This window comes from Panthera leo, chromosome D3, assembly GCF_018350215.1.
Source record: "Panthera leo isolate Ple1 chromosome D3, P.leo_Ple1_pat1.1, whole genome shotgun sequence".
Taxonomy (NCBI): Eukaryota; Metazoa; Chordata; class Mammalia; order Carnivora; family Felidae; genus Panthera; species Panthera leo.
The window spans coordinates 38,136,628-38,151,155 of record NC_056690.1 but is presented as its reverse complement, the minus strand read 5'-3'; the positions used below and the strand labels follow the sequence as shown (position 1 = coordinate 38,151,155).

The window sequence follows — 14,528 nt, the reverse complement described above, 5'->3', positions numbered from 1 at the left end:
GCATGAGCTGGGCAGACAGAGGCTGCCAAGTCCACAGATCAGAGTGCAGGGTGGGACAGCTTCAGGAAAGGAAAGGGGTTGGGGGGGCATGGACCTACAAAGGAAGATCAGAGAACAAGAGACACAGAGGCCTCACACTTGGATAAAGACTCTGAATGGTCTATGCGTGGACCAGCCTGGCAGGCACGGAAGAAGCTCTGTGTGGATGTTGCCTCTGCAGAGAGGGCTAGACAGTGGGGACTTTGATTCCTGGCTGGCATATTTGAATTTGTGATAGGCAACAGGTCAGGAGGAATGCTTTGGGAAGATACGGCGGATGGTTAGATGACTGGCAGGGAGAGATATGAGAGAAAAGTTTTGGAACCAACTTCAAAACAAAAGAAAAATATTGTAGTGTGAATCAAATCAAGATAGGCGCATTTCACCAGTAATGAAGACAAAATGTTTTTACATTTTCTGACAACAGAAGGTGTTTACATCCTTGTAAACTCCCTACCCCAGATGGTAAAATAAATCATAAATTATAAAGAACTTCACTTTGTCTTATACAAAAATAAATTCAAAATAGACCTATAGACATGCAAAAACCTTGTGTGCAAATAAAATAAGCATATGTTTTTAAAAAAATATACACATTGGCCCCAAAACAGACACTCAAATCAATGGAACAGAATAGAGAACCCAGAAATGGACCCACAAACGTATGGCCAACTTATCTTTGACAAAGGAAAGAATATCCAATGGAATAAAGACAGTCTCTTCAACAAATGGTGCTGGGGAAACTGGACAGCGACATGCAGAAAAATGAACCTGGACCACTTTCTTACACCATACACAAAAATAAACTCAAAATGGATGAAAGACCTAAATGTAAGATAGGAAGTCATCAAAATCATAGAGGACCAAGCAGGAAAAACCTCTTTGATCTTGGCTGCAGCAACTTCTTACTCAACATGTCTCCGGAGGCAAGTGAAACAAAAGCAAAAATGAACTATTGGGACCTCATCAGAATAAAAAGCTTCTTCACACAGAAGGAAACAATCAGCAAAAGTAAAAGGCAACTGACGGAATGGGAGAAGATAATTGCAAACAAAATATCAGATAAAGGCTTAGTATCCAAAATCTATAAAGAACTTACCAAACTCAACACCCAAAAAACAAGTAATCCAGTGAAGAAATGGGCAAAAGACATGAATAGACACTTCTCCAAAGAAGACATCCAGATGGCCAACTGACATATGAAAAAATGTTCCACATCACTCATCATCAGGGAAATACAAATCAAAACCACAATGAGATACCACCTCACACCTGTCAGAATGGCTAAGAGATGCTGGCGACAAGAGATGCTGGCGAGGATGTGGAGAAAGAGGATCTCTTTTGCACTGCTGGTGGGAATGCAAGCTGGTGCAACCACTCTGGAAAACAGTATGGAGGTTCCTCAACAAGTTAAAAATAGAACTACCTTAGGACCCAGCAATTGCACTACTAGGCATTTATCCAAGGGATAAAGGTGTGCTGTTTCGAAAGGACACATGCACCCTCATGTTTATAGCAGCACTAGCAACAATAGCCAAAGTATGGAAAGTGCCGAAATGTCCATCGATGGATGAATGGATAAAGATGTGGCATATATACAATGGAGTATTACTCAGCAATCAAAAAGAATGAAATCTTGCCATTTGCAACTACATGGATGGAACTAGAGGGTATTATGCTAAATGAACTTAGTCAGAGAAAGACAAATATCATATGACTTCACTCATACAAGGACTTATAGACACAGAACAGATGAACATAAGGGTAGAGAAGCAAAAATAATATAAAAAGCAGAGAGGGGAACAAAACAGAAGAGACTCTTAAATATGAAGAACAAACAGGGTTACTGAAGGGGTTGTAGGAGGGGGGATGGGCTAAATGGGTAAGGGGCATTAAGGAATCTACTCCTGAAATCATTGTTGCACTATATGCTAACTAACTTGAATGTAAATTAATAAAAAAAAGTATAAAAGCCTCTGTCCTGCCAAATATATATATATATATATGCATATATATGTGTGTGTATATATATATATATATATATATATATATATATATATATATGTCTGGTTTGCATGACGGAACTGATCACATATGTATGTCTCTGTGTCACTGGTACATCTTTTAAAACTTGAATATTAGGATGGAAATTATATATTAAAAGTAAAGTAATACTTAATATATTTTAATAGTTTTCTATTCAGGATATGCAAACTATTTCATTTTATTTTCAACTATTTCAGTTTTCAAAAGCTGAGAAGTTCCATCTCAGCTGGCTGACCTGAACACCATTATTATAATATTTACACAATAAAAATGGACAGGAACAGTCAAGAACACAATGCCAATCCAAAACTGAGTTTAATCTGATCATCCTTCTTAGAATACTGGCCCTTTTTATTCTCTACTGAAACTTATTTTCAGTTATAAACCATGTTATTTCATCTTAGAATATAAATGTGCAGAGTAACACTGTATCTTGAGTGCAAAGATCTTCAGTCATCAGGACAAATCAGAGGTAATAACTGGTAAGCTTTCTCCTTGTTCAGGGATGGATGAGACCCCACCTCTGCATGGAACACCCAGGAAACTCACGACTTGTACATTCCACTGACAAGAATATTCTACCTCATATTGTTGTCACATTTTAGGGCATATTTTACATCCCAACTAGGATGGCAAGATTTTAAGCAACCATGTAATAAACTCCTTAGTGTTTCAGTCCAGATCTTACATGGTGCTTTTTACAGAAAGAGCCTCAAAAACATGAGTAGCTTGACTGTTAACTTATGAGTGAAGAGAGAGGCATGTCGACACATCAGACATGCCCACTTTCTCACATGCTAATACTTTACGGTCACTTTCAGAGTCAACAAAAATTAGAGTCCACAAGCTCAAGAAAGTCATATTTTGAAGTCACGTTATTAGCCAAGGAATCCTCAAAGATTATCTCCTACTCACTGCTCATCTTTACTGAGTGGACAGACTCATGGATGCTATTTACACCCTCCAAAGGGAACCCACACCTGTCTTTACACGCCACATGTTCCTCCCTTAGGACTTGCCAGTACCTCTTTAATCAGATCTCTATAAAGTCAAGGGAGAAAGCTTTATGAACCATAACCTATTATTACACAGTTCCCAATATGACCATATGGATTTATTTCAGGAACAGAAATCTCACATTTGCCCCCTTAGAGGTTTTTTTAGTTAATTAATGCTAGGTCACGACGGAAAATCTGGGGGAGAAATTCTCTGTTCTGCAGGGGTTCTTGCACTAAGTGTTGTGTCCTAAAGGAGAAACTGAGCAATAGTGTTACTACACTCACTGGTGGAGCTGATGGAAGAATGCAGGCACTGGCCAGAACCCAGCAGCTCTCTGTCACCAGCTCTGGAAATGAGAGCACACTCCAGCCTAACACCCTAACATGTGCTTCAATCTGCGGCGGAAGGAAGAGAGAATCCTGGTCTGGAGACACACATACACGGGTCTGACTCAGACGCGGCGTCACTTATGGCCAATTTTGCTACATGCAGGTTCTGACTTCAATCACTGACTGTTCTTACATTTTTGTGGCTTCTGGATACCTACAGTGATTCTCATCCATGCCCAGCCACTGGGTTACAAGCCTGGCCTGTGTCCTGTGGTTGAACCTTGCATACTGGACTCACAAGCGACATCTTCCCTTTGGGCTCATAGCACCTGATAGAACTTAGCTATTTCCAGATCTGGCCCGCTCCACCCTCCTGCCCTGCAGTGACCACACAGCAAGGACACAAGTTCGGCCCAGGGACAGAGGAAAAGAACAACTACAGGCTACACTGGATTTCCCCAAAGCAACTCTCTTTAAGAACCTATGCTCAGGGGCGCCTGGGTGGCTCAGTCGGTTAAGCATCCGATTTGGCTCAGGTCGTGATCTCACAGTCCGTGAGTTCAAGTCCCGCGTTGGGCTCTGTGCTGACAGCTCAGAGCCTGGAGCCTGCTTCGGATTCTGTGTCTCCCACTCTCTCTGCCCCTACCCTGCTCATGCTCTGTCTCTCTCTGTCTCAAAAATAAATACAACATTAAAAAAATTTTTTAAAAAGAACCTATGCTCAGAGGTGAAAAGAGGTTACCCAGAAGTTGTTCAACATTGACTGACCATGAGCACATCTAGAACAGAAACTGTGAGGAAACATGAAAGAGAAGGAAGAAGAGACCCCCTACGTAGGGACCTTACCTGCTTTTAGTGGAGCAAACACCTTAGGTCTCATCACATGACAGTCTCATCAGGAGTCAGCAGGTACTGGACTCCTGAGCTGGGCCTCTGCTTGGTTCTTACAAGATACTACCACACCGGACCTCTATCCTGCATCCAGAAGCCCGAGGAGGTTCTCAAGCTACAGTGTGCCAGGCCACACCCCCCTGAGGGCCTAATTCAGTAGGTCTCAGGAATACCCATGCATCTGGGTTCTCCAAAGATCCATAAAGGCGTCTGATGTGAAGACTGGCTCAAGTACTATATATTCAGTATTTTGCAAACGTGACCTGCCAGCACTTGGTTTCTCTTTCCCTATTTGCTTCACTTCTTCTCCCCCATTCTATTACTATAGTCAGGATTAAAACCCCTAGCCCTTTTTCATAATGAAAAGTACTAGATATAACTCAAGGAATGTCATGAAAAGTAAAGCAAATAAAAAGTGTTAGCATCTCGCTGCAGGTTAAAATGCAATGTAATGATGCAAATCTGATGGAATTTTTTCTATAAATTTCCCTGAAATACTGAAAGCACACACCAAGAATAGAAAGGGTAGCAGAAGATTTGGTACCATGGGTAAAGATGATCGCCTGAAGCCACCAGCCTCCATGCCAACAGCTGCTTGGTCAAGCAAGCCCACACAGGCTACTCTGGACATTGTCAGAGTCAGGCAGAACATGATTAAGGGGTTTCACCATCTCCTCCAACATGCTGCCTGATCCACCACTTTCATGCACCACATTAAAACGGATTCCTCAAGCCTGATCCTTGGGCGGGCATGTGCTAATACAAAGAAAGACTAGTACCTGCGATTTAGTACGTGCATGTGGCTTCCAATGCCCTTTAGGTGTACAACTGACTGAGTCTTCCAACAACCCAGGGAGGTGGGTATGGTAGTTTCCCCCACTTTACAAGTGAGGATCCTGAAGCACAGAGAAACTGAGTGACTTGCCCAAGGTCACAGAGCAGGGAGATGGTAGCACTGACTTTCAAACCCAGGTAGTCCAGCCCCAGAGCACACATTCTGAATCACAAAGGCTTCGATGGGTTTTATGTTATTTTCCAGCAAGACCTACAATCAAGTAAGTGGGTATTCTATCTGGGCAAATGATTTCCTTTTAATTAATTCTCTTAAGTGTCCACTCCTTGCAAAAATGTACAACAGTTAGTGGTTCACCTTGGAAAACAGTTCCACGGGTGCCGCTATAGCCTTCTGTTCTGTCAAGTACTGCTCCCAAGACCAAGCTTCCTGTGCAGCCACTGAGGGGACTGGAAAAGAAAACACAGTGACTTTTCTTGAAACAATTAGTGATAGAAGAATAATATTTAATTGAAGATAAACCCAACAAGCAGGCTGATTAGTTAAATAAACAAATAAATAAATAAAACCTGTATCTCTTACTTTCTGTGAGCATTTAGTAAAATCATCTAACAGTCCACCTACAGCTGCTCCTGTTTTTTTTTTTATTTTTTTTTTAACGTTTATTTTATTTTTGAGACAGAGAGAGGCAGAGCATGAACAGGGGAGGGGCAGAGAGAGAGGGAGACACAGAATCTGAAACAGGGTCCAGGCTCCGAGCTGTCAGCACAGAGCCCAATGCAGGGCTCGAACTCACGGACTGTGAGATCGTGACCTGAGCCGAAGTCGGACGCTTAACCGACCGAGACACCCAGGCGCCCCAGCTTTTCCTGTTTTAGAGCAGGCCTGTGAATGTATCTCACCCTCAAGAAAACCACTGATAAGCACTTAAAATGGGTAGCCTATTACTCTTCTCAAAGAAGAGTCAACAGCTACAGGTTTTCTACAGCATGATTTGGTCCATTTTAAGGTGAATGCCCTGAAAATATCTTTATAATCTCCTTTCATTTTCACACCTCTTTGTGGAGTGAAGGTCGATAGGCACTACCTGTTGGAAGGCAAGGTGGAAATATATGCCAAACGCCTTAAAAATTATTTGTATATCTTGAACCAGCAATTCTGCTTCCAGGAATCTGTCTTAATACGATTACAGCAAATATGCCCAAGGGGCAAACACAAGGTTTTTTTATACTAGGACTCCTCATAATAATGAAACATTGGAAACAAACCAAAGGTCCACCAAGAGAGGGCTAATTAAATGCATTGTGCAGACGTGTCATTTTAATAATAAGCTATAATATTATAGAAGATTAATGGCAGAGAAAGACTATGTTAATGATACACTACTAGTGGGGGGAAAATAAACAGCAGTTCAGAAAACGAAATGATCCTTTTTGGTAAAGTATGTAATGGAAATAAGACTAAAATTATGTAAATCAAAATCATAAATGAAGTCATCTTCAGCTGCCAGGATTACAGCTTCTTCCCAATTTATTCTGCACTTCGTTTCTCTGCTTTCCAAATTTTCTAGATCAATAGCTATCCAATGTAATTCAATAAAAATATATTTTTAAATAATAAAAATCTGCTGAAAAGGATTGATAATTGTTTTAAGTTTATATTCTATGTCCCAGTCATTCTCCCTCTAGGATTAACAAGCTAAGGAAGGAGTCATGATAACAGTTGATAGTAAATATACATCACATTATTACAGCAAAAACACAAAATAGTATTAATATGGGAGAAGGGTCAAATAGATTATAATACATATACATATATACATATGCACATGACCTACATATGATTATGAAGTTGTCAAAAACTATATTTTTTAAGTAACAAAATGTCTTTAGAATTCTCTAGGTTAAGTAAAAACCAAAGTCAGGCCATAAGCCATAAAACATATTAATTATATTATCCTAAATTTTAAAATATAAATAATGACATATATTAAGACATTCATTTATTCAACATATTTATAAAGCACCTTCTTTGTGCTAGGCACTATGCATAGATATTTGTACACACACACAAACACACATGCATAGGAAAGCAATTGAAAAGAAACAGCAAAATATTCATAGTGGCTATGTGTGGGCAGTGAGATTAACGTAAATATTTTTCCTTGTTTGTTGCCTTCTACTGTTTTAAAATTCTCTGCAAATATTATTACCATACACATACACACACATGCACACCCGCACGCACAAACACACACTCATATGCACACATCCTGGAAAAGAGTGGCCAAAAATGCTATGTAAGCTTTAACATTTATCTTGCTGTAAAATGTTCCTGAAGAAGGTACAGATGGTAAAAGGTCAGAACTGCATGAGCACAGGTAGTGACAGGTGGTAAGATGCACCTCTAAGTCAAACATTTCAAACCTCTCAAGACAATAAAGCACCCTGATGGAATAACAAACATAAAAATCCGTCAAGTTGCATAGGAAGAATTCATGTAGACTTTTAATCATTTAAAAAATATTTGATGAGCCTTCCTTTATGTAACAAGTGTGCTGTCTGCCAAAACAGAAATATAACCCAGTCCCTGGTCCAGTAGATGAAAAATAAACAATATATACTATTTATCCTTTGATATATACATATATATAATTGACAAAAAGGGAATAATTTAAGCTCAGATTACAAAGAAAATATATCAATTCAGAATTTAAAAACAGACACAGAGTATGTATATACATTAGTATTTACTAGTTCTCAATCACAACACACTACTATGTTCTTGCTAAGAAATACACTTACTAAAGCATGAGAATTTTGAAAAGCATTTTAATCATCAAATAAGGCTAACAGAATCGTCATCAATGGATTTTCTTGCTTTGTTTGAAAATAATGGGACATTACAGTGTGATTTCCATCAAGGAGCTTACAGTCTGTTCAACCATTGTAGCACTTACAAGTTTACTGCCATCTCTACCACAATATGTGATATTTTATTTTTCTAAATAGAGAAAGCAATTTGACAAACCCTGAAGATTCCCTAGTAAGATTATTCAACATCTCTATTTTCACATAAGCACTTTACTACATTACAATTATATGCTTTACAAAAAAAATTACAGCAGTGTTGTCTCTAAAGCAAATATAGATACCTCATTTTCTACAACAGCTGTGTTCCTAAAAAGATTGTGTGTAATTTCTCAATTTAATCATATTTCCCATTGTTATATATCATCATTTCACCGGAAGTAAATCATATCTAAGATCTTCTTGTATGATCACATAAGTCTATAATAACCCTTTTAAATTTTATCAGAAAAAGAAAACATGATATCAAAAATAACAACTTTCAATGAATTAAATATTTCGTAAAGCAAGAGAACTACTCAGCAACACAGTGCCTGCCAGTGAGATGAAGAAATACCATGTTGGTCTGCTCCTGGGGGCCCACAGGCAGGCCTCGCATCATCACTGACTCTAGGCGACGCACACCAGCTGAAAGAAACGAGTTTGCTTGCTTAGAATTAGCAGGTAAGCTCCTCAAAAGAAAGAATCTCACTGATCCTATCTATCAGTGTGTCCCTGGGCTATAACCATGCTTGACCATAAATACTTGCTTAATGAATTAAAGGCTGCTGACATGATGCTTTTGGCTTTAAAAATGAATTCAAAGGTATCTATTGTGACCAACTCATTTCCCAGTTTCCTGGAGAGAAGAAACCAGTTATGAAAGAGCACTGCTGCAGGCACCAAATTTTCTTTATTTTTTATGTGACTTTCTTGAACATACTACAGACACGACATTCATTTTATAGAGTATTAGATATGCACACAGGTTAGTAAATCCTAAATTTTATTTTTCACTATACACAGTGGCTACAGCAAAATGTTCCAATTATTACTCTTCTGCCAAACATTACTAATGTACAATATATATTTGATTGTACATTACCTGTCACTTAATACACACCTATTATATGACAAATGCCAAATTAGGGTGTGTGTGTGCATGTACATGTACATAAGTGTATATGTGCGAATGTATATGTTTAGATTTATTCCTTATAATATTGAATATCAGATTTATAACCTCATTTTATAATTATACGAAACAGGCTTACAGAGGTCACACATCTGGAAAAATCTGAATTTAAACAGAATTTCTAGCCCATACACTCCCATTATATAATATTGCTTCACTTTAGTATACACGGTGAAGACACAGCAGAAATGCCTATTAAATTAATAACTTTTGGGGGACTTAAGTGGCTCAGTGGGTTAAGTGTCTTACTCTTGATTTCAGCTCAGGTCATGATCTCACAGTGGTGAGATCTAGCCCCATGTTGGACTCTGCACTGAGGGTGGAGCCTGCTTAATATTCTCTTCCTCCCTCTCCCTCTGCCCCTACCATGCTTGCTCTCTCTCTCTCTCAACAAATAAATAAAAATTTATTAACAAGTAACTTTTAAATTTAAAAACACCATAAAATTAAGTCCACAGGGAAATTAATAAGCTCACCCATTCATGGTGGCTTTGTAAAATTGACTAAAACTTTTGAAAGTCATGTTGACAATACATACAAGCATACCTGGGAGATATTGTAGGTTCAGTTCCAGACCACCGTAATAAAGGAAATATTGCAATAAAGCAGTCAAATGAACGTTTTGGTTTCCCAGTGTATACAACAGTTATGTTTATACTATACTGTAGTCTACTAGTGTGCAATAGCATTATGTCCTAAAAACAATATTGCATAATCTAATTTGAAAATACGTTATTGATTAAAAACTGCTGTCATCTGACCTTCCAGTGAGTCATAATCTTTTTGTTGGTGGAGGGTCTTGCCTCAATGTTGTGGCTACTGAGTGATCAGAGTGGTGGTTGCTGAAGGTTGGGGTTGCTGTGGCAGTTTCTTAAAATAAGACAATTAAGTTCACTACATTGATTGACTCTTCCTTTCATTTGAATGCTTAGGGGTGGCAGTAGGGTTATTAACTGGCTTGATTTTAATCCCTGTTGTGTCTCAGGGAATAGGGAGGCCCGAGGAGAGAAAGAGAGGGTAACAGCTGGTAAGTGGAGCAGTCAGAGCATACACAACATCTATCAATTAAGTTCACCATGTTATACGGGTGCAGTTCACGGTGCCCCAAAACAGTTACAACAGTACAAATATAATAATAATGAAAAAGTGAAAATATTGTGAGAATTACCAAAATGTGACACAAAGACACGAAGTCAGCAAATGCTGTTGGAAAAATACCACCAAAAGACTTGCTTGATACACGGTTGCCACAAACCTTCAATGTGTAAAAAAAAAAAACAAAAAAACCAAAAAAAAACAGTATCTGTAAAGCACAATACAGCAAGGTATACCTGTATTTATAACCAAAAATAAGGTGTTAATATTTGATGATCAACTCATCCCAACTTCAACATTATTCTAAAAAAATGTAAAATGAATTTTTAAAAAGCCCTTACAACAGTACAAAGTTGGAAAAAATCTAAATATCCAACAACAGAGGTCAAATAAATTACAATTATGATGACCACACGACATAACTTTTGCAAATCTCAAATTAAGCACAGTTTCAGCACAGTTTATATGCACTTCAGCATGAGAATGTATGTTTTTACATATGAATAAAAAAAAACATAAGAAAACAAAGAAATGAAGATGGCTGGGTTAAGGCAGTGAGATTTGTCAAGCGATATAAGACAAGGGCTGACAGATTCGGCCAGCAAAGTACCAAGCACTTTTTATTTTATTTTTATTTTTTTTAATTTTTTTTTAACATTTATTTATTTTTGAGACAGAGACAGAGCATGAACGGGGAGGGCCAGAGAGAGAGGGAGACACAGAATCTGAAGCAGGCTCCAGGCTCTGAGCTGTCAGCACAGAGCCTGATGCGGGGCTCGAACTCACGGACCGTGAGATCGTGACCCGAGCGAAGTCGGACGCTCAACCGACTGAGCCACCCAGGCGCCCCACCAAGCACTTTTTAAATCTTCAGTTTATTACTTATATTGACAGCAAAAAGGAAAAGCAATTAAAGGACCCAGCTCCCATGTCCCTTGCACAGGGTGACACTGAGACAAAGGGTCCAGATACTGCAGCATGGGTGCTCACATACCCTGTTCCTGGAGAGCCCATTTCATGCTGCCCTTGTGCACTTGTACCATCGGCAGCTCTACCCTGGGGGGAGGTGACACAAAAGGACTCAAGCCTCATGGGAACCTGGGAGGAACAAGAAACTATCACTACGGCCTCCTGGGGGTGGCCTCCTCCAAGCAGTTCCTCGAGAGCCTCCTGTGTTCTCATGGGCCAGAAGGATCAGAGAGCACTCTCAGACTGAGATCACCTGCAGGTAAGCCTCGTCTACCTGGCCAACTGGGTATGTACAGGGTCACCAAGACACCATGGCAGAGCCATCCTCCAAACAAGGGGATGCATCTGGCTCTTAAAAATAAACATAACACTTTCCCTCCTGTGGAAATAAGCAGGGCCATCTCTCTTTCTCTGAGCAGTACTAGGCAGTGTGTGTGTGTGTGTGTGTGTGTGTGTGTGTGTGTGTGCGCGTGCGCGCGCGCGTGTGTGCGCATGCATGCGCGCACGTGCAACACATATACTTTCTTATCAAGCAAAGGAGATTCCCTCTCCTTATCTGCATATCCATGCTGTTTGAGGCCATATCCAAACATGGCCTCAGCCAAATTTGCAGAAAGCCAAAACCCACAGCACTTGCTTCATTAAAAGCAGCAATTTGTGCGTGCCAAGATGACACATTTATACTTTACCACCTCACTAAATTTTGCTTTGTTCTTCTACATACACCTTGAGGTTTGTTGGCTTCTTCATCAGATTAGCAAGAGCAAAGACTGGAAATTGAAGGCAAAGAATATAGAAAAAAAACCTGAAAAAACTTCACAGGGATAGAAGTGACTGTGTTATTTGTCATACTTTGACAGCGTGCCCCCTCCCCTTTTTTTTTAACCACAGCCATGAACCAGTGTCCTCCTCCACTGACCATAATCATTTTTCTTGCCTGCGACCGCAGGGCCAAGCCTATCGGAACCATCAGCAAGAATGGGTGGATGAGAATAACCACACTGGGTCCAGCCAGAGCTGCCAGCAGATGATTCACAGTGGGGGGTCAGCTCCAGAAAGAATGGTCCAGGGAGGGCAGTGTTGGCAGAGGATTCAACTTGGGAAAGTGGAATAGGAGAGTCAACTGCTGAGAAAAACAAGTCTAGCGGGGTGACAAAGTAAAAGAGCTAAGCGGAACACAAGTCACAAGTCAAGGAAAGGCAGGGTCAGTGCATGGACAAGTTGAAGACTGGCACAATGACTCCTTTTCTTAATCATGAATGAATGCATGGGTACACTTCACTGAGCCAGGCCATGTCCTTACAGACAGCAGAAGACAGGGCCACTAGAGTTTTAGCTCTCGGAAGTACTCCTTTTATGAAGTGCTCACGACATCTAGTAGGATCAGCAGCAATATCACCCTCATAAAAGGAGGTTGGTCATGCACTGAGTATCCTCTATCCCAGACCAAGATACCTTAACCTTGAGATATATTTTCAATTCTGTAAACCACAGCTGTCTCCTACTTCATCACTTCAGATCTGGAGTTCTGAATAATTGAGTTTACCGAAATCAATAAAAAACCTTTACTTTGTATGGAAACTCTTCAGATGGGCATTCTTCCACCTGCATGTTAGCATTTTTGTCATCAACTCTTCTTATAAAAATCCATGACGTAAAAAGTGTAGCATGCTAGTGAAATATGGAAAGAAGCCCTAGTTGTCATCTGATGCTGTGATGCTTTCAAACTTTAAATTTCTCTTTAGCATGACCCCATTTTTTCCTTACAAAAATATCCTATTAGGAGCCCTGATATTAGAAACCCCCCAAGTGCAACTGATCTGGATGCTCCACGCTCAAACCACTCAGGCTCCCATTTGTCCCACTCAGAGGCCGCAGACTGAAAAATCCCCGATAGATGAACCCCTCACTTTGGCAATAGGAACTTCCAGTCTTAGGAAACTTCACAATATTTATTAGTAATTCTCTGAGCTAAAATTAAAAATGGTAAGGGGTAAAGAATGAATAAATTATCATTTTTAAGGATAGAACCACATAAATCCTAAGGCTCGTGTCACAGAACAATACCTTTTTAACTTCATTAGCCATAAACATAACACTTCACACCAATATTCCAACTTCGTTTCAAAAGATAAGCTGCATACAGCTCCATCAGGCCACAATTTGGAATATGTGAGAAAAACAACTGTCAGTAGCAACCAACCCATCTTACTACACATTGATGTAAGTAATGTCTTCTTTTGTGGTACCAACTGGAATGAGACAGTTTTCCTCATGTTAGCAGCTTATCACTGCTGGGTAACAACCCTTGAAGTAGGAGCTTCCTGAATATACCCACACTTTCCAAGCGCCTGCAGTTTAATAATAATTGCCATGCCACTTGTCCATGCTCTGCTAAAACATTTTTCACTTGTACACCCAGGCTGCATCTCATTTCAGTACGACTGAACTCAGGGGTCATTTCCTGCTCATTTCCCTAGACAAAGCAGGTCCCAAGTGCTGGGAGATATACTAGGAGCTTGACTCCTGTCCTCACATGGCATTTACTCGGGTTGAGGAGACATGCAAACAGACAAATGTCACCCCCAACCTGACATATGCAGGACTCCATGTTTTGGTGAACAAATAAGAAGACATGAGTACTAATAGGCACTAGTTAGGAAACCCAAACAACGTGTCTGGGGACAAGATGAAGAAGGATTAATTATGAACAGGGAAAGCTTCCTGGAGACCACTGCTTTCTGAGGCAAACAGAAATTCAGCAGGTGATCCAGGAAGGAGCAGCAGGACCAAAGCAAGAGAAGCTGGCAAGCGGGGAGCTGCTTCTACAAATGCCAGAGTCTGGTGTCCACTAACATAAAGCTCACAGGGGTCCACGGAACAGAAGGCTAGAATGCTGGATTGCAAGGAGGCAAAAATACGATCAGGAAAGTTCCTGAAAGTCTAAGGAGCCTTATCTCTATTCTTATGGTTTACAGAAGCATCAGAGATGTCTGAATGGAAAATGGTATTATCAGAACTCACTAACCAGTGCTAGGTAAGGATGAAGCAGATGCGCGGGATGGAGACCACAGACTGACAACAGATTTGGCAAGAGAGAGTGTTGGATGTTCCCTAAATAAAGGTGGAGATGAAACTGGGGGACAATGGTGAAATAAAATTGACAGGCTACAGCAAGCAACTGCTTGAGGTGGGGTGGTATAGGGAGAAGGCTAAGATGATCGTGAGGTTCAGTCCTGGGTACCCAGAGAGTAGCAAACTGAGGGAGCATCACAGGATGTTGTAGAAAAAAAGGGATTATTTTCAGAGACGCTGAATTTTAG

The 14,528-nt window shown here is 40.1% G+C and overlaps 1 protein-coding gene across 18 annotated transcripts in view; it reads right to left on the bottom strand.

The window, feature by feature from the left end:
- L3MBTL4 (L3MBTL histone methyl-lysine binding protein 4) overlaps positions 1–14,528 on the bottom strand; it is a 448,782-nt gene that overhangs the window by 294,015 nt on the left and 140,239 nt on the right. For all 18 annotated transcript variants that reach the window (XM_042909930.1, XM_042909929.1, XM_042909916.1 and 15 more), the window contains one exon: positions 5,455–5,546. In XM_042909930.1, the coding sequence (XP_042765864.1) occupies positions 5,455–5,546 (92 nt within the window). The remainder of the gene's footprint in view (positions 1–5,454; positions 5,547–14,528) is intronic.